The sequence below is a fragment of the Lonchura striata genome, chromosome 1 (assembly GCF_050655825.1).
Source record: "Lonchura striata isolate lonStrDom1 chromosome 1, ASM5065582v1, whole genome shotgun sequence".
NCBI classification, from domain to species: domain Eukaryota; kingdom Metazoa; phylum Chordata; class Aves; order Passeriformes; family Estrildidae; genus Lonchura; species Lonchura striata.
The window spans coordinates 16,440,523-16,464,535 of NC_140703.1; the positions used below are offsets into that span (position 1 = coordinate 16,440,523).

Below are 24,013 nucleotides of genomic sequence, written 5' to 3' on the forward strand. Positions count from 1 at the left end.
ACAGAAAACTAAAATTACTATTTCCCTTCCACTCCCCAAGGAAATTTAAAGAAACACTTTTCTCCTTCAAATATTTACCACATGTACCATGAGGAATATAGTCTGTCAAGAGATGTACCCAAATGTGCACAGAAATGTTTAACAGTTTCATGTATTTTAGCAGACTTACACTCCACTTTTCACAAGAATCGACCTCGTCTCAGGGCCAAATCCAGCCTGCTCCAAATCAGGGATTTCTTCATTGATGATGTCAAATGCTTTCCCATCTTCATCATCAGACTGGAAAAGTGCCACTGAAGACTCAATGAAATCCTAACAGGTAGCACAGGAGTTAGAAGACTGTCACAGCTCAATGACTCTTCACAACACAAAACATTTTGGGAAAGAGTTGTAGCCAGAAGACAGCATTTTATAGAGCTTGAAGGGGCTTGGCTCCCTGGTGTGGATCTCTATGGGGTATTTTGGCATTGAAGTTCTGGAATAACTAACTGGAAGCCTGGCAATCTGATATGGCCTTCAGGGGTTTGCACTGAAGAGAGAAAGAGCCTGTTGCCCCTGAGCACCATCCTTTCCTCTTTGAGGATGGCTCAGAGTGCAAAGATGCCTGTGTGGGAAGGAGAAGAGTTAAGATGGAAAGAGTTTAGCACTGATCTTCCAAATGCCTCACAAATAAATACTGCAAGCATGACCATGACTATATTTTTTTATTAAACTTCTCCTTCCTCATCCCTTTCCAGCAACATGTCAATAATTATGGAAAGGAAAAGCCTGGGCAAGATCACCTTTCCAGCACAAGGGGTTTGTACTTTTTGGATATATCCACTATAGCTATAAATAAATCCTGCTTATCACTGTCACATTCTCTCTTATATATACTGCTTTGTGCTTTCAGCCAGCTTAGTTTCTTGCCCAGTTTACTTGCACAGCTTCAGATTATTTGAATTTGGGTTTCAAATCTTCAGCTTTTTAACTACCTAGCAATTTTAAGCACACAGTTCAGTTGCTGCTTGGGAAAACAGAAAACAACAATGCATTCACTTTGCTACTTTAACTTTTAACAGAAAGCAGGAACTGAATTTCAGTGTTTCTCATTCAGCAATTATAAAGTGAAGTTATAAATTGAAACTAAGCTAGTCCTGCAAACAAGAAACAATTGCTGTTAACTGCTAATTGTGGTTGACAGAGGCTCACAAACATATGAGGACTCAACCATGGGTATTATTACACTAAACACTGAGAAAACAAAGATTTATAACTATCAAAAACCACCTAGAAATTAAGGCCAAAGCAGCATGCAGTCACATTCATTTGGCCAGGTGAACTGCATCAAACAGGCTGTTTGGAGGACACCATGTCTTTCTACAGGACACAAACACAGTGAATAATGAAAACCAATTTTAAAACTTGATGTGGCTCAATTTCTCTGCACTGTTTACAGGACAGTAAAAGGTGATGGAACAAATTCTCTAGTAAAACTGGTTCTCTTACTGTGTTGACCACTTCCTTCCTTCATTTATTTAAACTGTTAAACTGCTGCAACTATTTCAGGTATCCACTTGAAATTATAGTGCAGGTCTGGAGAAATCATCATGAACAACTGCAGCTTCAGACTACTTTTTAGTTAAAAAAAAAAAAAAAAAAAAAAAAAAGGGAAAGAATGACAAAACTAGTGCAGTATTAGTGCAAATGAAAAACAGCTACTCTTAACAGTCCTAAAGCAAAAGAGTAGCCAAAATACAATTTAGATCAAATCTACACATAATTTCCTTAACTAAGTTTAAAATGCTGAAATATATCCACAGTTGTAAAAACATCTTTCAAATTCAGCCATCATTCTTTTCTGCCTGAATTTCTACTGCAACTTCTCTTACAAAAAGTAACAGGAAAAATACCTTTTAAGAAAAGACTTTCAGACCAAGGCAGAGAATTCTAGACTTGAAAACATTAGTGGGAAAGCTCTGAAGGAAACATACTCAGAAACTTTGCTCTTTCACTGAGCCATGGGCAAACTCCAGCTTGAAACGCATTTGACACTGCAGAACAGAAGCAAATGCCACTGCCCCCAAAGCAGCTCAGAGTCCAGACTGCTGCCTGCCCCTAGGAATGAGCTCTGCATTTGACTCAGGTATGTTCAACACAGATACTGACAGGGAGCTGGCAGCAGCTGGAAAAAATAATTCCACAAGACCTTTTTATCTCTGCTTCTCAAACACCCCCTGAACGCCCCATTAGCCTTTGTGACTGTTCACTGCAGGAATGGTCAAGCCAACCAAAAGCTGAGAGCCTTTACAGTGTGCCCACATGTGGGTACTTCTTCACCAGTGTCTGGGGAAGGGGGTGTGCAGCAATATTCCTGTGGATTCTGAGACCATTGCAACCTTTACCTTCCCCTGACAGAATTCCTGAGCTCAGAGAGAAGAACCAGGACATTTGCTGTGCAATCAGGGGCCTCAAGCACACAGAGTTTGGATTTTTGCCCAGGTCCCCATGAAACCAAATGTTTGGTACTACACTATTTTTAAAATCCTGACCTTAAGTATGGTATACAAAGTCACAAAGGGAGCATATGGCCAGCCTGGGCAGTGCGCTGTGTGCTGCACATTGCCCAGAGGGAGGCAATCTGCTGGTCAAGCCAAACAACACAATGCCAGGGCCATTACTATTCCATTGGCAAACAGCTGGTTGCCTTCAGTTATGCAACGAATTGAGGGAAATTATTCCTTTTCACTTCTATTATCAATAAGTAAATATTTATACATATTGATAAGCCAATTTGATTGATATCTGTTGATATATGACTGAATGATGCATGTTTTTAAACATTAATGACTTGAGCCTTCTGACTGTTTTAGGTGCAAGTTAAATTAAATACATGACGTGGAAGATCATTCTTGGTATCCACATGCATGATAACTTGTATTAATGCCCTTTACTTGTATTTATGTATTTACTTGTTTTTAACTTGTATTTATGTCCTTTACCAAGAGAAAAATCTAAAAAGATCAATTTAAGTTGCTCAAGTATCCTATATACAGCTGGAAAAGAGAGGAAAGCTAAGATTATTCAGCAATTGAATAGGATTCTGCACATTCAAAATGAGTAATCTGAAGAAACTGCCTACCTACTTTTTTCTCAGCAATCTAAAAATTATTTAGAGAAGGATATTTTTCTTGAATTAAATTCATTCTCCTATCTTTATTTTGATAGATTCTGATTATAAATACAGCTTTTGCTAGGTGCCTATCATGAAAAACAAACCTGCAAGTTGTGAATTTAAGTATGGCCTTCTGGGGCTCACATAAAGTTGAGAAAGTGAGTTTGCTTTAAATCCCCATCTTCAATTTCCACAAAACTCCTGGCTCAGGAATATCAGATCTCTTCAGATGAGGAGATGAATAATCTGAGTTTACAAAACTGGGTAATATCAGAGTGAACAATCTTAGTCTCAGAAGAATTTACTCTTTGCAGCTGTATTTAATGCTCACAGAGATGCCATTATAATAAAAAATCCTTCAAACACTTACACAAACAAACAAAAAACCAAAACCAAAACAAAGGAAATTATAAAGAAGTTCTAACCCCATGTTTCTCCATTACTAAAATGTCTAACTTTCCTTCCAATAGCAGACTCTTACAAATAGTTTTTATTATTATTTAATCCTTGCCTACACTAAACACATTTTAGTAGCAAGGATTTTTTTACCATGATTGTTTTTGCTGCCAAAATTTTCTGGCAGAAAAATCACAGACAGAGGGTAATGCTGTTTTAAGGCCTGCAACAGCTGCTGCATTGAAAAGATATTTTAATTTTAATCAAGAACTACTTTGTACACTCAGGCATGCTATGCTTTTAAGAAAATTCCATTTGAGAGATTTAAATAGCTCGAGGTGCAGGACTGAGGTACTTGAAAATCTGGCAGGTAGACAAGGAATTCTGCATGATAAAATTTTTGTATGAACTTCACAAAGATTGTTGAGAACCTGTTTTTTCTTAGTGCAGTCTAAATTTCATCCAGTAGGAAAAGAATGAGGATGAGCACAGGCAAAAGATGGAATGCCCCAACCCAAAGCAGCTGTACCATTACAAAGAATAAGCTTGCTCTTTATAGCCAGAGCTGTGCATAATTTGTGAGAAATCCATGTGAGTACTTACAGCCTGAAGGAAACGGAAGGAGAGCAGGGCACTGTCACTTCCCCCCCAGGAGCATCTGTCCTCATAATCTCCCTCCTCCAGCAAGAACTGATGGCCTTTGTAACGTTCCTTATCATAGGCAACCCATCTGTGGCATCCCCACAACAACAAAAAAAGAGAGGTCAGTAAAGGCAAAACAACTGCATGCATGATTTTCTCTAACAAATAAAGGGAGAAGAGAACCCCCCCAAACCCACTAAAATGAGTATCACAAACCCAGCCAATGAACAAAGCAATGCTTGTTTGGAATCACAACAGGCACCCATGAAGTGTTCTTTGTGGATCAAGATCCTGCCATGTGATTCTTTATTCAACAACAGTTGATTTATGTAATGCTTCTCCGTGTACCTCCTCTCAGCCAGTCACATTCCCAACAGCAATATTTGGTACCACAGAGACCAGGATGTAGCTAGATGCCAAAACTTTCAATGATAAAAAAAAGCAGTGGATCTCTTCACTGTGCTAATAAATGATGAGACCCTACCCTTGCTGGAGATGGTGACAAATTAACGGATTTCAGCAGAACATGATTTCGCCTGCTTATTTGTTTTTTGCTTTAATCTAAAAATGTGTATATATATAAACAGACAAGCAAATTTAAGATATAAACCATATTGTACAAGGAATATGTTTTAGCAGTAAACAAATATAGATTTTCAAAGTATTTTGAATAAATATATAAGGCTCAGTTAAACAAAGGTGTTTCCATATCAACTTCAAATCTCTAATGCATGTCAATTTTACAAAGTGGTTCCCCCTCCTTTTTTCTTGTAAACATTTCTTTCATTAAAACTCCCCTATAAATATTAGGACTGCTGTAGAAATTCTGTTGGCAGTGAAATTTGGCAGGCAGGGATAGATTTACTTTTAGTACCATTTGGTTTACGTTAGTTTAGCTGTTTAGGTTACCACAGCACTAAAAATAAAAGCTGCAACAACAGACAGAACAATGTTTTTTAATAATTTGAGGCTTCCCATAAGCGAACACACAATGCACTTATGAATAGATTATCTGAGTATTAACAATTAAGTTTGTTTTTAATTTAGTACTCATACAATTCTGACAACAGCCTGAAAAGATGTATGTTATTCCATCTTTATGCTGAAGTGGAAAATCCCTTAGGAAACAAAAGCAAGATTTTTTGAAAACTGTTTTATTACTGAAGCCTTTGGAAGAAGCAACCAGCCTGCCTGCTCTCAGACAGTCCTGTCCTGTTGGGAGAGGGTGAAAGAACAAAGTGAGGCGTTGGTGGCTGATGCTGAGTTTACCTCAGAGCATCCACCTGTGACACAGGGAAGGGCAGGGCAACACAGAATCTATCCAGCACCTCAATTAATGAAAATAACAGCACAATCCCAATGCCAGATAAAATGCAACAGCTGGCAGAGGAAAACCATTAAGATAACAATTTATAGGTTTCAGAGGTATTAAAATGTCAAACTGAAGACTGACCACACCTACCCAAGGTCATTCAGCAAACTAAGTAGAGACTGTCAGAAGTATAAATCAATACAAATTAAAGCTCTGTGTGAACAAAGTGGCCTAATTTATTGGCATCCAAATGGCAAACACTGACGTCGCACCTTTCACACATTTAGCTTGGTAGGCTGATAATTGAAGAGCTGATACTAAAAGAAAAATACACTCCCTTCTTCTCAAAACATTTCACCCGTGGACGACTTCAGTCATCCTCAGTTAGCACTTCTAAGCATTTAGTTATTCTTCTCTGTTTTAAAATAAATAAATATAAAAGTGAAATATACTCACACTCCACCAATTACACGTAATGATCCAATTTCCTGAAACTCCTCTTCACTACCAAACAGTGCTGGGACAGAAGTGATGTTTTCTGAAAACTCTTTGGACCATCCTCCAAAGTGGGTTTTCTCATATATTATTATCTAGAAAACATGATGTTGAGATTAATCCTTCAAAAGTAGACAAGAAGCCTCTCCCTGTACTTTGCTGAAGTTATTTCCATGACTGCAGTTAACAGCCCCTTCAAGTTCCTTATCTGCTAAATCACATAGATCAGCTATTTACAATATTTGTATCTGTTGCAGCATTTATTAGAAAAACACCCAAGTCATGCATGTATTTGTATAATTAAAAGTTACCTAAAGCATTAGCATTTTTGTAGAAAAAGGAGGAAAAAGGAACAATAACTCTGGATCAGCTTTCAGCTCCTCAGATCACAGAAGGATCATGGTCTCTCTCACAACTCTTGTATTGGAATAGGGGCTAGGATGGAAGGGTTCTATTCCTGTCCTCTTCCTCCCTTCCCTCCCCTTTTCTTTTTAAACTTAGTATGTTAAATGGGAAAATCTCCACCAATCCCTTTATCATTACAGTGATTAATGTGTCAAGTCAGAAAAACTCATTTTACAGAAAATTCACACTTTCCTAATATGTGAAAACCAAACTACTGGTACTTTTACACCTCATCAAGCACTAAGTGAACTTGACAGCATTAGGGGGTTATTTTGCAGCAAGAATTGAACAGTTATCAAAGATCACATACCAAACAAAAGGAAAGCAACTTCCATAAAGATTTAATATTCCCAATTATATTTTACTCTCAATGCCCCCTGTGCTTACCTTGACATTCATTGGCATTTGCACCTTTAGTCCTCCCTAAAAACAGATGAGGGGGAAAATAAGTTATTTATATTAAACTCGAAGCCCCCTTCTGACATGTGTTTTACAGTACTATGACAGCATGAAATCTTTGCAATTTTATTCACCACTTTCAGTGCTGGCTATAGATTTCAAAAGGCCAGGCACACTATAAACCTGACCTACAAACATATCAGTGCACTGACAAACCTCTAAGACTGCAAGCAATTTAGAAGTATTTGGTCTATAATTCTAAAGTAAATATTTACTACATGTTTTTAAACTAATCGATACAAAACAGTATTTAAAATCAATTTTTAAAGCTATATTGTATGCATTTCAAATTTTTAAAGCACAAATGGTGCAACACTAGAAGAGAGGGAAAACAGCAGGAGAGAGAGACAAAATAGAGTCTGACATATTCATGTTTATGGTCAAAGGGCAAATACAACAAATGCATCTTCTCTGGAAATGTGAGCGAATGATGCTCTGTGAGGGAATAAGAGACACTGACCTCACTTGAGTGACTAAACAGACAGCTATTAGCTCTTACTCCTTTATGGCTTTTAAACTGTCTTCCTGTAGGCCTGCTATGTACACAGTAAAATTTGTGTTATAGCCTTTCCCATCTCTGACACGCAGATCCAAGTTCTGTCTGTCAACACAAAAAAACAGCTGCACATCCCCAGATTTGTGTGCAGGGAAATACTACTGGGTAATAAAGTCCTTATCTCGTCTTCCACCCCCTGTAGACCCTAACTAAACAAAGAAAATTATAAACTCCAGAAAGGCTTTTGGGCTAACTAATTAGTATTGGATGCAATAAAATTAAGAACCTTTCTTTCTTATTTGACCTCCTCCCAACAACAGCAGTTTCCCAGGAAGATGTTGGGGGTGCAGAAGCTCAAGTCACAGTGACCAAAGCAAGCACACCATGGAGGATTAATCCAGAATGAACATCAGAGCCCAAGCTGTATTTAGATCAAGACCTTTGGGAAAGTAACTATAAAAAAAAAAAAAAGAAAAAAAAAAAAAAAAAGAAGGCACACAACTTATCAGGGAATTGTGAAGTCCTCACCATTCTTAAGGGTCGCAGAGATTTTACATCTGCTGAAGGAATTTCAGGTGGTGAATCACATTCTTCCAAAACAGTAATCTCTCCCTTATAATTCAAGTCTGAATAAGCAAGCCATCTAGAACAGTAAGGATAAATGACTCAATAAGTTCATCAATTAGATTCCAAATACAAAGATCTTATTAAAATTATTTTCCTTTTTGTAGTCATAAGAGCTAGATAATGTTTGAGACAGCACATCAAAACAAAGCTGTATTTAAATATGCTGGCAACATCACTGCTAGGAAGATCTCAGACACTTTTTCTTAGTCCAAGCTAAATATAAATGAAAGAGAAGAAATTACCAATTTGTTCACTCACTTAAAAAAGCCAGCTTGCTAATTTATGAGTATACAAAAAAAAAGCCAGTACTGAGGATGAGATGTTTGCATAGAATTTTATCTAAGATTATCACCTTTTTCTTACATCAGTCCCTTATAATTTTTTTTCAGTGGAAGTTATTAAAGTATGACTATTTACAACAATCCTTTGGAAAGCTATCATAGTTCTGACATGAGGATTAAAAATGCTGGGAGTCCTTCAGACTGTTCCGGGTCAAAAAAAAGAGCTGAATGTAGAAGCTGAACACATATTTAGGAGACCACACAAAGAATGAAGGAAGAGTCATGGAGCCATATGGAAAATTATTTTCTTAAAACTACCAAGTTTTGTCAAAACTAAGACAGGACCTCTGTTTTTAACTCCCTCTCACATATTGTGAGATAGTGGGAAGGAAGACTTGGCTCACATGGAAAGGCAATACCCTTGTAATAGAAGAGCTACTGTCATTCTGCAATTATCTATGGGAAGAGCCACAAAAATCCTAAACTTCAGGAAATGTGAGGCTTTGGCCCAGGGAACAACAGCCCATTCTGCTCAATACAGGACGTTCTGGGTTAGCCAGGGACCTGTGTCATACAGCATCACCTCCCTCCAGAATGTCAGGATCTGGCTGTAGTTTGAGAAACGCTTGGGTGATGTAACACTCATTTTCTGGTGTTCAGCCACAGTATTATGGTTATAACAGCGTGGGTGACTTGGGAGACAGTATCCTCCATTGCAATAAAAGCTAATTATAGCTGAGTTGCTTCCTCTATTTATAAAGCTACTCAATTATGGAATTACTGAAGACTTCTGCCAGCAACTAGGAAAAAATGCCTTCAAACTAGGAGCTCACAGAGCACAATGCTGACATCTTAAATGTATGTTTACTCATTTCTGGCAAAATCCCTCAAATATTGTTCATGTTGCTTACTGAGTTTCATCACCTGATATTACTGTTCTAGTTGCTGGCAAAATGCTGTTAAAAAGGTTCAGTACTTACACTCCTGATCTGACTCTTATATAAGGGTTTTTCTCAACATCCAGTTCTTCTAAACTGGCAATTGCACCTTGTATGCAGATGGGAAGTCCCTCTGTACTACCAGCTGCCAGGCAGAACTCCACCTCTGGAATGCCACAGTCCTGTGGAAACAAATCAAAGGGTAATGTTTATCCACACTTGCAGACTCTGCCCCTAAACATTTCCTTTTCTGCCCCATCTTCTCACCCTTTGTATGATAGAAGGGTTTTATTCTTTTTAAAAGAATTTTTAGAAAAGTTAAGGAAGGTAAATTTCCAGTTCCCACCAATTTTCAAAGAAGAAATTTATAGCTGTCAGGCTACTTGCAAAAAGGCCAGTTTAAATTTTCGCCAACCAAAGGACTGAACAGAATAATACTGACTTCTTTTTTAAAAGGCAATGCTTCCATCATACACATGATGCATCCATTAACTAAAACTTTCCAGAAATATCTATTACATTCCCGCCTCTGTCCCTCCTTCTGTAATGCAGAATCTAACTACAGTATCAAGCCATATGAGTTCAATATTTTTGTTGTGCTAAATAAATCTACAGCATTTTAGATGAAGAAAGGAAAAAAGATCAGTATTAGAAAACATCTACTTTGTTAAGTAGACACTTTAATAATTTTCCTGTTACCAGAAAACAACAACCTATGTTTCTTTACTGGAGGTTTACAAGTGAGAGATAACATGCTGGAGAACAACCTTGTTGACCACATGCTCCTCTCTAGCATATGCAGGGATTTTATTGAGCCACCCTCATTTTGCAGTGTTTATCTAACATGCATTGCCAACACTTTCTTCCCCAGCACTCAAACACATCGTGAACCAATGAGGATCTTCTGCAAGTCCCTGCTTCAGCAGGGTGCTCCAGACCAGCAGGAAGCAGCTCATGTGTGGAGCTGCAAAACTTCACTTCTCAGCCATAACCTCCCAGAACACTTCCCCTTCTCCTCCTGACCCACAGGCCCATTTGCTTTAGGACAAAGGGCTTGGACAGCATATAGAGATGCCCAAAATCCTAAAGGTGGCTGGAGGAAGGTGCCCCCTGCATGTGTGCTAGAGAAGAGGCATGAGGAGCGGTTTCTGAGGGTGTCTCCAGGAAAGCACCCGATTTCTGGATTTGGGGAGGACCCAGAAGGGGCACACCATGACAGAGAGCCTGTATGGACCGTGGCTCCTGAAAGGAAGAACATAAGAGCTTGCAGAGAAACCCAGCAACAGGGCACAAAAGCTCTGGAAGCTACAGCACCTCATCTCATGACATCACCTGCAGTGCTCTTATTTTGCACGTGGTTTTTAGTGGGGTTTTCATGGGGTAACAGCTCACTTCTAGGTTAGCACGACTTTTTCATTAGCTATTGAACTGTCAGCACTAAGTGTGGCAATTAGAATACATGCACTTCAGGATATTTCACTTTCCTCCTGAGACCTGAGGCAACAGAGTAATACTGCTTTGGCAACTCTCCCTCCTGCACAATCACGTTTCCTCTGTATTATATCTTGCAAACAATGCTCACTCTTTGTTTTTAGAGCAGAAACTGCAATACCGGAATTTTTATTTTCAGATTAACAAACCCAGAAAAACCAGGAAAAAAGACTTTCTAGTATAATGTTGCTTTATGGGAAAATGCTAAGGAACTCCATTTCTCAATTCTAAGCATATTGCTAGACAAGATATAAAAAAAAAATAAAATATCCCCATAGCTTTCACATGTATATATATCTTATTAAATCAAAGTTGAGAAATATTTGAAGTCTGTGGTTTTTTTCCTAAAAATATCTGATATATAAGAAGGCTGAATTTCATAAATCCAACAATAAAGCTTGGTCCCGAAAATTGGAAGTTGCACCTAGAGGAATTCCACAAATAATGATGCCAGACTGTTAATGGCTTCTGATAAATTCTGAAACTAAGTATCTACAAGACTAGACAAGTACAAAATAAAAGTATCTGCCTGAGGGCTCAGACAGAACATGAGATGGAGAATGCTTAATTTGAATTTAGTACAAGGCTTTTGCGTCTGTTTTTCATTTTAGATTTGAAAAAGCCAGTCTGTAAGCTCTTTTCAAGTCTGCTCTCCTGACTCTGAAGCTCATGAGGCAGTCACCAGCTCAAGGGATGACAAATGTACCAGGGTAGGTAAAGCACAAACACTCATAATAAAGTCTATCCTATTTATCACTCTTTCCAGCCAGATTTTGAAAACAATAAAAAACCTCTACTCCTAGTGATTGTATTTTTGTGTGAGTTCTAGATTAGCTCCAAAAATTTCTTTCATAAAGTGCCACAAAATAAACTGAGGTTTTCATCAAAACCAATTCAAATATTTATTTTTAAAGGTGGTAACATGGTCAAGCAAGAAGTACATCATATTTTCTAAGCACATTTTTTTAAAGTCACAAATACACATTTTGACTTAAATATGGAGTTCAATTTACCTGTACTGATGCACAGACTGCAGAAAAAGGTAACATTTATTATTACTGTATGAGATTAATGCTATATATTTGCAGATGTACACTCTGCGCCATGCCATTAATTTATACAATTCAAGCATGCAAACTTAGCTTGGTAAATATTGGCCTCAGCATGTTCATATTTGCCTGAGCATATTTAACAGCCCTCATTACTTTCAGAGGGTCCTTTAACATTCCCAATGAAGCCATCATCTTTAGAAACAAAATGAAAACCACACAAATATGACAGCAGTCAGGTGGAGATCCTTCAGTACAAAGCCCTGCCATCTGCAAGGCGTCAAGATTTGGAGATAAGATACACACCTGCACAATCATTATCATGCAAAACTCCTAGCACAGTAATTCAGCCCAGATCCCAAATGGGAAGGTTTCCTCCCTAAACCCACCCCTCAAACTATGCCACCCCCCATCACAAGCAGTCTAAACTCATTCACTGTCCTACAGACACAACAGGCAAAAACAGAATAAAAAGCAGAGCAAACAGATTAGGCAGCTGTGCTCATTTCCAGGGATAATACACAACCACCAAGTGCTTAGGTAGATGACAGCCTCCAGGCATCCCTCTCTGCCTGCCTTACTCTGTGGTATTCTCCCACCTCCACGCAGTCATCCTGGAATGCCTGTGCTTCCCTCGTGGTCTTTAGCAAGCTGGGATGTTTACAAAGCACATGGAACACTTACAGACACCTCCAGAAGAGTAACATGGCCCTCAGCAGAAAGGTGAAAGCTCCTTCTGAAGAGGATTTACACAACCCTTAAGCCTTTAGCACTAAATATTCCTCTTTAGTGACATCTCTGACATTTTTCTAGCCTGACCAAGAGGTCCAGCAGAAGTGACAGACCTAAAGCCTTCGACCCCGCAAGGTGGTCTTGGTTGTTTATCCTTCTTCTGGATCTGGGATTACAGCCCTAACAGCTCCAGCAGGGCTAAATAAACTCAGCACTGTTATGTCTTCTCCTTGGACCTGTCAGCTGTGGTGACTGAAGTGATCAAATTAGCCTGTTTCACTGGGGTAGTTTTGTGTCAACAAAAGGACAAAGAATGACTCAAGTCTGGCTTCTCAAGGGAAATGCCAAAACAAGGATGAGAGAAGAGCCTATGGAAAACCAGGTCTGATTAGTTTTGGTATTAACGTGATTGCTTTGTAATACAGTCTAGACACCATTTCACCTTAGATACACATTTTGTCTTTAGGATTATGTCTGCTTCTGGAGCTTTTTTTTTTTTTATTATTGGACCTGTTGGTCATCCAGGCTTTTTTACCCATTCATAATTCTTGCTCCCAGTGCTCCAGCACTGTATCACTCTTGCTACCATCCACCACCACCAAACCCAGCTACAGAACTCAAGAGGGCTGGTAAATAAAATAATACAAAGGAAATACATTATTACTGTTCTGTAAAAACTAGCAAGCAAATGAGACCATCTGAAGCTGCTGGGTGTCTTCTTATGGCATCTGACAAAGTAGCCCCTGTTAAATTATTAGCTTATTTTCACCTGACAAACCACACAAACAAAACCCTTCATGTAATAGTGTGAACAATCCCATTACAAAGAGCTTTGCTTAAGAAGACTCCACAAGGAGTCCAGGTATTCCTGCCTAACCATATTGAAGACAGAGATTATAAACTGCTGTTTCAGATCCCTTGTCACCTTGCAAAACAGTGGTTCAAACGATTAATCCAGAATGGAGGCATCAGGAACTCTTCTTGGCTCTTATTTTTGGGAACATAACATTTAGCACCCTCTTTGAGCTTCCAAAAACAGATAGAGAAAAGCCCAATGTGTGCAGAAAGGTCAAAATATGTATTTACAGTAGGCCAGAGAAATGACCTGGCTAAACAGACTGTGCTGCAGGAGCTGCACTGAACCTGGGTGTGCAGGCAGACTTTGCTAGCCTTGGCTTGTGTCTTAGAGGAGATCAGTCTTCACATCATTTCAGACATGTCTTCATTTTACTGGTTGCACAATCTGTTTGTTTGGAATCTCCTCCCCACAGTTTTTTTGAAATTAAATACACTTGGATATACCTAATGCATATCCATGGTCAGTCAAGCCACAAGCTAATCAAAAACTTTACAGAATCTCTGCTTTTTGGGGTGGCTTGAAGGCAAATCAAGAACACAAAGCTACTGGCAGACTGTTCTTCAGTCAATATACTAGTAAAAAAATAAAATATTAAATGTACCTCCTACAGTTTCCTTAGTAAAAAACCGTTTCTCCTCTTCTTGGCAAGCTATTTCCTTCTCAAATATTTAGCCAGTGTTCAAATCTGCTAACTCAAGGAAACTAAGATCCATAAAACAAAGACCATTAAAAAAACTACTTGAAAAGTTGAAAGACAAGCCAGACAACCTGGACACAGAGCCAGTATGGACAAACTATCCTGGAGAAAAGACACTGACAGCCTGTGAAAAAGAAAATGGCAGTAAAATACACACACACAAGCTGCCTGAAAAAGAATCCACCATTTGTCAAATAAAAACAAAGCCTATATTTTTCACAAAAATAAATACATAAAATAGCACTTTAGGAAATTACCTTCCAAAAGCAGTTCTACCACAGCTAAAAAACAACCAAAAAAGTAGGGATGCCTTCATGAATCAAGGTGTAGAGAAGAAAACCTGGCCTGGTGAGGGCACTAAACTCACCAACCACACCTGCTAGAGGTTTAATTTACATGAGGAAAGTGTTGATTACTGAACTAGTGTACAGTAACAAAGCTTTCCATCTGTGTTCTACATAAATGAGCCACAGACTAGAAGAAGAATGAAAGTCAAACCTATTCAGCTGTACTGCAAAGGTTCTTATCAAGCATGATGAAGTTAAACAAGTGTCTTTCCTATCCAAGAGTCTTCTTTCATAGCCCAGATACATCCAGCTTCCCTTGGCTGTTATTGTGGAATACCTTCATTAATTTAGTTGTCTTCCACATTACTGATCAATATTCATATTGCATATTGGTCAAATGCTTTTATTATGTTTAGCTCAAATAAATGTTAACTTCATTATTCTTGCCTTCAGTCAGCCTCTTTTGAATTAATTAATTTCTAAGTTTTTTAAGAGAATGAAGAAGTGTTTGTAATTGTTATGACATTATGCCCCTGTACTGATGACAAAACGGTTATAAATTTTAAAATTACCTCTATACCAGCAGAAAACAGAAAAAACACTTTACTGAAAATCTTTCAGATTGTGATACAAATGATAATTCACTCACAGCAAGGGCCACTGCTCTGTGAGTAACTGGAATGTTACACTAAACAATGACACCACTAAGTATTCTTAAATCACAAGATCTGGAAAATATATTCCTCATTCACTGAATAACAATGGATGCATTATATTTTGCTTTAGACATTTGATTCTTATCTTTTCAACAAAAAGCCTTCTAAACTGATGGCTGTAGGCAGAGCTACGTGCTGTAGGTGTACCACTGGTCCAAGTGGAGATCTTACAGATGGCACAAAAACTGTAGAGGGAATGGCAGCAGTTTTTGGAGGCTACACTGTACAAACAGGATTGGAAACACAGCCACTACTGGAGCAGAAGCCACACAGACACAGAAGACAGCTTAAGATAAAAACTTCTTCAAAAATATGTATTGATTCCATTTAATTTCAAATAACTGGACAGGTAGACATCTAAAAATGGGGGAGCCTGTGTCATGTGAGGGTGGTGGCAAAGAAACATAACCACCTGCCCAATAACTCAGGAAGAAAGGGAAATTCAACACAGCGAAAGTCCTGGAATTTATCACCTAGAAAGTGAAAAAAGTGAGTCACAGCAAATTTGAATAAAGTCAGGAACACTACACACACATTGTCCATTGCTGGTAATATACCACTGTGACCAACAAATCAATTATGCATGCGAGAATATTGTGGAGAAAGTCTGTACCTTTGTTACGTGTTTGATGGAACCAACTGTGAGGTTTCTTTGATGATGTTTTATGCCTGGGAGATCCCAAAGGTGATCCAGCACAGTTTCTCCTTCTTCTAGTACATGTTTTCGACCCTGGAACTTTGGTTTCTCATAGAAAATCCAACTGCAAGAATGATAAAATGAACTGAGTCATTGCTGGTAGAGCACATCTCATGGAAAGCCCAAGAAAAAGCTCTTCTTACCAATACAAATATCACATCTTTCTTATGCTGCCTGTCAGTAGTCACATCAATACTTTGGTATTGTTAAGTAAAATACACAGTTCTTCTCCAAGACAAAATATAAAATAAAAATGCAGCTAAACTACAATGGGAATGAATAGCTTTATTTTACCAGGACAAATATATAAATTGTCACATCAAAATGTGTCCTGTTCAGGCAGACACTATAAAAGGCAGAAAACATACTAATAATGGCATTCAGCATTTCCTACGATGTGAAAGAAATGTATGCAAAACCATACAAGGCTGCCTCAAAACTTCATAAATGTGACATGCATGGCTGACAGTCAGAAACATTCCCTGTAAGCATCACCAATTAAATTCCAATGCAACAACTGATACAGATCTGGCCCCAGCTTCCCAAAGCAAATTGGGGAACACTTGCAAACTTAAAGGTCCTTGTATATATATCCTTCTGTATCCACATTCCTTTCAAAGCCACATGAAAACTAGCAGTCAAGAATGTACATTTGATGGTCCTTTTGCAACAGCTACTGTATAATGAAATTGAACTGTAAAAATCCATCTTTTTATTTTTTAATATATGTATTTCTAGTCATGATTATGGCTGCACTGGCTCAGCACTTCAGGCAAGAGCTCTAAACTCACTTGTGGCTCTATTAGAAACTTTCCAATTGAAGCGAGCTCTCAGGAGAAACAATATTTTTTTCAGTGCACTATTTAAAGCCTTGTTTTATGCTTTTTCATTGGTATCAGTCTAATTATAAAGCAAGAAAAAGACACTACTGCAGATGGGACATGTGTCATAAAAAGAGGAACACAGAGGCAGCCTTTTGGAAAGACTATTTAAATATGACCTGGATTTCTTACCATCCTCTAATTATCCTAAGTACTGTTCCAGTGGGAAAGATCCACGATGATGCATCTAGCACATCAGAATGAACTTCTTGTTTATTTTTGTTGCCACAAGTATCATAAATAATAATCTGAAACAATACAGAATGCATGCAAATGAGGGCCCATTTCAACACAGAGCACAGACAGTTATTTTTTTGCTTGCAATTTGTGCCCACTCAACTGAGAGGCTACACAGTTTCTTCCTTTATGAAACACTCTACTCAATGAAAACAATTGCTGAGAAAGACAGCAAAATTACTAGTGGCAGGATTTTAAATAATATATTCTCACTATTAGCATGGGAAAGCACATGCTATTAATACATAAAAATAGAGAAAATTAGACTAACGACTTCAGACGCTTTCCATTCAAAAATTACAGTATGACAAATTATTCCATGTATCATATTGAGTAATGTGACACAAACTCTGCTTACCTTCCCTGGTCTTGGGTTGTATTTGAGACTTGCCCTGTCAATGAGGTTCTGAAAATAAGAGGACATGGCAAACAACTATTAAGAACTACAACAGTGGCACAAAGCACAGGCAGATTATTCTGGGTCCACTATTCCTGTACATGTACACAACTGTCTTTAGTAGATAAAACCAATATTTGTTTCACTGCCATTCAGAGCTGGTGTAAATTATTTAACAGGGTCAATCAGCAAAAAGCAGGATGTGCTAGAAAGGAAGAGGTGTTATGGAAGTTATAACCTTTACAAATGTATTACCCCTTCCCAGCAAACAATAAACTGCATTTCTTAACAGAGGAAAGAACAAAAGATACATCTAACACAGACTGGAGTATTCCAAATATCATGGAAAGACTTCTTCAATTACACACTTGGTCTATGTGGTACTTTCAGATTCTAAATGTGGGAAGAACTCTTTCCATACCCTCATTTGCCATTGCTTTAAGCAAACTGAGAAAAAGAAATTCTAATCTATGGAAGCAGCTATATTATCTACTTGCTGACTGAGCTATAGTTTGTAGAAGACTGTGATGAAACAATCAAAGAGCCCAGTAAGCTGATATTTATACCTTTTTTTGGACAAGACAACTCTATTAATCTCAGAAGTGAAAGAAATAAAAGAATAATTTTCATCTAAAAGGCAATTCCATCATCTTCAGGTTGAAATGTCCTTAACATAGAGAAGTCTGTCTTGTGTTATTATAGAGACTTTATTTCCCCGTTTTACCTTCTGTTCACATACTGTTTTACAGTTAAATTGCTTTCACCTGTGTGCTGAACCAAGACTTGAATTGAGGAACACTTTTATCTTTTAAAATTTATCAGAAGACTTTTTTTAAACTATGAAATAAAAAACCCTAATAACTTCTGATAAAAACTTCTGATTGCTTTTATGATAAAAATTTAATTAAAAGGAGGCAAGTAGGATAGGGAAGCAGCAACTTTGAATCTGGGCTAATCACTTTGATTATAAATATACATGACACGACATCTTACCTCTGACAGTTCTCCCAGGTTTGGCACAGCGTTGTCTTGAAACCAATGAATCTTTGGCTGCAGCATATCCTGTAGAATGCTTCCAAACCTGGTCCCCTTCTCAGAAGAGCCTTTTCTGGCAGATTTCAAGTACTGGTAGTACACACTTGTAGGAGGCTGTGTTACAGAAGCATCAGCTTTCTCTGGAACTGGTTTACAAGGTATCTGACTGGGAGAAGACACATCTGGAAATTCTTCTGGTTGCTCCTGTGTGTCAAGCTGTTCTTTTGAAAGAAGAAATGATTGTTCAAGAAAAGACCTACTTTGGTCATTTGATTGAGGGGTTCCTTTAAAATTCTCTCTGCACTGACTTGAAAGGCAGTTATCTTCTCTCTCAACATCAAGAATATTTTCCTCATATGAAGGTTCTTCCTCCTCTTCCTCCACCACATCCTCCTCATCCTCCTCCTCTTTGCTGAAGCGAGCGGTGAACTGCAAGCGCTCGGACACCGACTGGAGGAGGGAAAGCACAGAAGTGTGGTCAGAGCTGTCTTTGGAGACTCCCCCAGGACGGCTTTCTGGAGACACGTCCGTGGACAGCAGATCTTCCTGGGAGCTGTCGTCCTCGTAGATGGGAGACAGAGAGAAAGGATAAACTCTGTAGCGCTTGGCCTCCACACTCAGGAAGGACTCTGAGCCTTGGCTCTCTGCTGCTTCACTCACCTTGCTCTCCTGCCCATAAAGACAGACTGACTCCTGCTTGTTTCTTGCTCTAGCATGCCTTAGATGATCTATATTATCTGAAGGCAAGTTAGAAGGAGAAAGAGAACAAGTTTGCATCTCATCAGTTGAGACAGATTTGTTCTCAGTTTGAAGAGCACCTTCATAAATGATGGTAAAAGAATTATTTTCCCACTGTTCAATTAGTGGAGAAGAGGCCAAAAGTTCTCTTGGTTCCTTCATGTTATTGCTGCAATCCAGGACATTTTCTTCAAGCTGATAATTTCTCTCCATGTCTTGACCCTTGATTTGTGCCAACTTCAGATTCTCATTATTTTGGGCAAAGACTGTGTCGAAGCAGTGTTTCCCTTCACTGCCCTCTCCCAGAACAGACAGGTCATGTACCATGGACTGTGTATCTAATCCAGTATTAATCTCTGCTCCCTCCTTTGCCCCTTCTGCTTGTTCCTCTTTGCTCACCACTGCCTTTGAATTTGGTAAGGTTGCTTTTACTTGTACAGCAACTTCCTCTGCAGCCTCTTTCCCAGAGAGTTCATACAGACTGTCCTCTGCATTACTTTCCAGAGACATCTGAGAGCTGCTTTTATCTTTGGAGTCACTCTGCAGGCTGATACATTCTTCACCACACATAAAAGATGACAAATTAACATTTACAGCTGGCAGCAGTGTGCACTCTGACATATTTGTATTATTGCACAAACCTTTCAACTGCAATGGTAAAAGTGTTTCTTCAGCCACAGCAATATCTCTATCTATTAACTGTAAAGTTCCATCAGATTTTCTACTTATTGCTGATACTTTGCCACACATTTCTGCTGCAGCCAGATGGTCACACACCCTTCCATTGTGCCTCTCTTTTGCTGGTGTCAGATCTGATTCTGGCCTTGCTGAACTGCCACAGGAAAGAAATCCATTTGTTTGACAAGTAATTGCATTATTTGCTACCTTTTCATCTCTTTGGAGCCAATCTATGCCATTTTCCATACAATTTGGAGGCAAAGGAGGACTTGAGCAATCTGCCTTTTCACACTTTACAGGTACAGTCTGAGTTTCAATCATCTCTGTTGGTTCCTGAGTGCTGGCAGGAAACCTCATATCCAAACTTAAAGCCTTTGGCATTTCAGCCTCAGGTTTAGGCTGAACATTTCCAGAAAACCTTTTCCTCTCAGTGCCTTGCTGATGATTGGATGCCAGTTTTTGTATGGCTGAGTTAATGACCCCATCAACTGTTTCTTTTGCTTTTAGTTCTAGTGCCCTATGTAGGTCAGTTTTATCAGGGATGCAAGAGAGTATCTTTTCATCTTGATTATTTGTATCCAGTCTTTCATTTCCTGTAAGCGAAGATGAGCCTCCTCCACTGGTCTCATTAAAAGCTTTTAATGACTGCACAGCTGACTGGGTTTCTCCTGCTGCCAGCTGTACACTTTCAGCCTTCTGATAATTTGCAATATCCATATTAATTAAACCATCCTTGCTCCCACAAAGCTGGCAGACACCAAAGCCTTCTTTTGCTATTATTTCTTCTGTAGCCAAATGCAAAACCAAGTCCACTATTTCTTCTGCTTTCTTCAGCAAAACAGCAGCATCTGGGAAAGAAGAACATTCTTGTCCTTTCCCAGTTGCCTGGGCAGGTGCAGCAGCTTTTTGGGCATAAGGGGCTTCCAAAGGAGCAGAAGCACCAAGAATCACCTGTCCCACAGCATTCCTGCACATGCTGGATGCAGTTTCCAAAGATACCAAAGGACAGACAGGTGATGGCACTGCCTCTGGCAGGACACTGCTGTCAGCCTGTTGTGTGGAGAAGGCCTCATCTGCCCCATCACTAGCTCTGTGACTGGAAGAATTATTGCTCCCCTGAGCAGTGCTGGACATCTCCGAGGCAGAAACAGGAAGGTTGGAAGTTTCTCTGGATACCAGAGGAGGAGAAGCAGGCTTGGAGATACAAACAACCTCTGCATCTACTCCATCAGCACAGCTATCAAGCATAGGAGGAGTAATCTCAGGCTCCAGAGAATTTGATGGCCACAAAGTTCTCAGGTCTCCTGAGCAAAGTGGCCCCTCAGTCACCCTGTTCACAGGGATAATTCTCCCAGACTCTGCAGCTGGAAAAATAAAGCTGTCCTTTTCAGAAGCAGCAATCAGGCCATTTTCAGAGTTAGCGGCAGAAGGCAGCATTTTTCCTTGTCTGTCAGATGAAGAATCAATTACTGTGGGTGATAGTCTAAGTTTATTGCTGTTTTCCTTCTTGGAAGAAAAATTAATACACCTGCTTTCAGAAACAGGTGGAGATTCAGAAATTAAGTCTACATCTTTTTCATGGGTGAAAGCAGAATGATTGGTCAAAGGCTTTCCTTCAGATCTCAAGGCAGAATGAGGAACCATCATAGAGGTAGACTCGTGGGATGCAAGCACTGTCAGCTCATCAAAATTTGTTTTCACACTTTGAAACCCATGGGCACACGGTGACACATTGGCAAGGTTTTGCACTGCAACCTCAGACAAAACCTTCATTATTTCCTCACTCTCCATTCCTGGACAAGGAAAACTAGTCTGCTGTGTGGCAGTATCCTTAGGATTCTCCACATGGATTAGCCTGTGACCATTTTGTACATGCACTGCTTTCCCTGACCCACTCAGTTCTTCATTACAAGTCTCCCTGCCCATGACTGTATCCTCATCATGTCCAATAAATGACACTGAAGCAGTTAGATTGCCTGTGGCCAAGCACTTTCCTCCTGTAGATTCCATGCTGAGTGAAGTAGGTATTTGTTCATTAAAAGGAAAAAGAACAGTAGCAGCAAAGTTTTGTGCATTTTGCTCTCTTTCCACAGCTGTCACAAATTTCTGTGCATCACCATCTTTATTGTCACTACTGGTGTGCTGTTCTGCTTTCTGCTGAAATGTAGTGGTACTGAAATGAAGACTCTGGACATCCAATGTTTGCTCTGAGTGATTACTCACTTGATGACTGCAGTAAAATTCTCCCTTCTCCACATGCAGTTCTTTATTAACAGTCTTGCTTTTTGACTTGGGTGAATGTAAACAATTATCCTGTATTTCTTTTGGGGACGCTTTATTACCTGCTTTACTACAATGATTTTCTTTATCAAAGTTAGAAGTGGCATTTTTGTCTGTCTGAAAGAGAGTTTCTGCTTCTCCTGGCAGTCCATCTTCTTTTCCAACCAAATTGTTTGCAGAACTGACTTGAAGGGAATGAGTGCTCTGGGAAGTGGAATTGGTTAGGATCCCACTGTTTCTACCACTAAATGGCAATAATGAATCTAGTGAATATGTCCTTTTAACTTTTGTTGCAGCTAAAGTAGATGTAGTTCTTAAGTGTAACTCGTGACATGATTCAGTGGATGAAATTGCGGCCTTTGCAGTTCTTTCACGTTTACTTCTACCCATGCAATGCTGAGCTTTACCAGACTGTTTGCTTCCCACTCTAACTGCAGAAGAATTTAACATGGCATCATCTTGGTGATCTTGACCCTCGTCTCTTCCATTTTCTTCTATCAGGCATCCTGATTTCACAGACAGAGTTGTCTGGACTCCTCCATTTTCTTTGGCTGTTGAAGCATTTCTGTTCTCAGGACTTTTTTCTCCTTTTCCAGTTTCTGACTGATTCCTCAGGAGCTGCCTGATCCTTGCAGAACCCCGATACGTTGCGTACGTGACTGCGGGTGCTTCTGGCTTCCGTCGTCTCTGCCTGGAACAAGAATCATCAATTATCAGCAGGGACAGACAATAAATTACTAGCACAATAATAAAGTTTAGCACTAGCTGTAGAAGATGTAAAATACTGTTTTACTCCACAGGTTAACACAAACTGTAGATCGCACTGAACACTATTTTCCTCCTTCTCCTGCTAAATAAAGGTTTGTGTGAGAAATTACATGGACACCACCTTTTACCAAAAAAGCCAACTTAAACTAAAAGTTAAAAAGTAGATGCTAGTTTAACCAACTTCTATAATTTATTTTCTACCAGACAAGGGAATTACTACTGACAGGTGTCACTTCAAGGCAACATTTGCAGAGACATAAATAATCATCCTGTTTTGAAGATGTTTGATCCTTCTAAAGCTGGCCTGCAAATTAAAAATGAAGAAAATTTACTGTACTAATGTTCATTAAAATACTGAATTGATATTTAAACTTTTACCCAAGCTTTTAACATATTGTCAAAAAACAGGATGAGGAGAAACAAAACATGGGGAAAAAAAGGAAGTATATAACAGAGAATGCTTTTCTGAACCCCAGGGTAGTAAGGAAAGAGATTGAATGGAGAATGGTTAAGAATGAAGATTCTTGGAATGCTGGAGGGAATACCAAAATAAGAAAACTAGAAATGTTACAAGGAATTAGTAGATCTAGCAGTTCATTAGTCTAAAATTTAGCAGCAAAAAACAGTGAATGCAAAAACAAAGAAATTAAAGAGCCACCAGAGAGGAACTGTGATCCTGCTCCTTCACTGCTCTTTCTCATAATACTAAGTTCAGAGCCTGTCACTTTCAATTTTCTGAAGAAGCTGTTTTTCTCCTTTCTTAAAACTGAGACATCACAAATACTCATCTTTCTTTCAAATGTTTCTCTCTTTCCCCACTATTTTTCTGCCTGTTAAAGAATTCTTGCAAAAATCAGTCACTGTCAGCTTTTCCATTCTTCACCTTAAGACAAAGTAGATGCTCAGACTAGACTTCAATTCCCTTCTTCCTCAGCCTCCACTTAAACCAAGAAGAAACCCTTTCAAAGTCTGCCCTAGATCTGCTAACACAGTGAATGCTGGAATCAGCCATTCAGCTGTTGGGAAAATTGTCCTGCTTGTTTCAGGAGACTCTCTTGGGCAAAAATAACAACAACATAAAAAGGTGTTGACTAAGATTTTGATTTCTATTATAGAAGTGTTGCAGTATACAAAAATAGCTTAATAGCTTCTAAAAGCTCTTGGCACCTTCCCTCATTCGTTCAATTTGTTTAGAAGTCGTTACAGCTCTGAGAATTTATTGAGAATAAATAATTGAAGTTAGAAAGAAAAAATAGATTTGCTAAG

The 24,013-nt window shown here is 38.9% G+C and overlaps 1 protein-coding gene across 2 annotated transcripts in view; it reads right to left on the minus strand.

The window, feature by feature from the left end:
• The window catches only part of CRYBG3 (crystallin beta-gamma domain containing 3), an 80,833-nt gene that overhangs the window by 20,696 nt on the left and 36,124 nt on the right, over positions 1–24,013 (minus strand). For both annotated transcript variants that reach the window (XM_021550174.3, XM_085590229.1), the window contains exons 4-13: positions 18,242–22,670; positions 17,210–17,257; positions 16,747–16,862; positions 15,650–15,797; positions 9,248–9,387; positions 7,888–8,002; positions 6,792–6,827; positions 5,961–6,094; positions 4,154–4,280; positions 170–312 (exon numbers count right to left, since the gene is read on the minus strand). In XM_021550174.3, the coding sequence (XP_021405849.3) occupies positions 170–312; positions 4,154–4,280; positions 5,961–6,094; positions 6,792–6,827; positions 7,888–8,002; positions 9,248–9,387; positions 15,650–15,797; positions 16,747–16,862; positions 17,210–17,257; positions 18,242–22,670 (5,436 nt within the window). The remainder of the gene's footprint in view (positions 1–169; positions 313–4,153; positions 4,281–5,960; positions 6,095–6,791; positions 6,828–7,887; positions 8,003–9,247; positions 9,388–15,649; positions 15,798–16,746; positions 16,863–17,209; positions 17,258–18,241; positions 22,671–24,013) is intronic.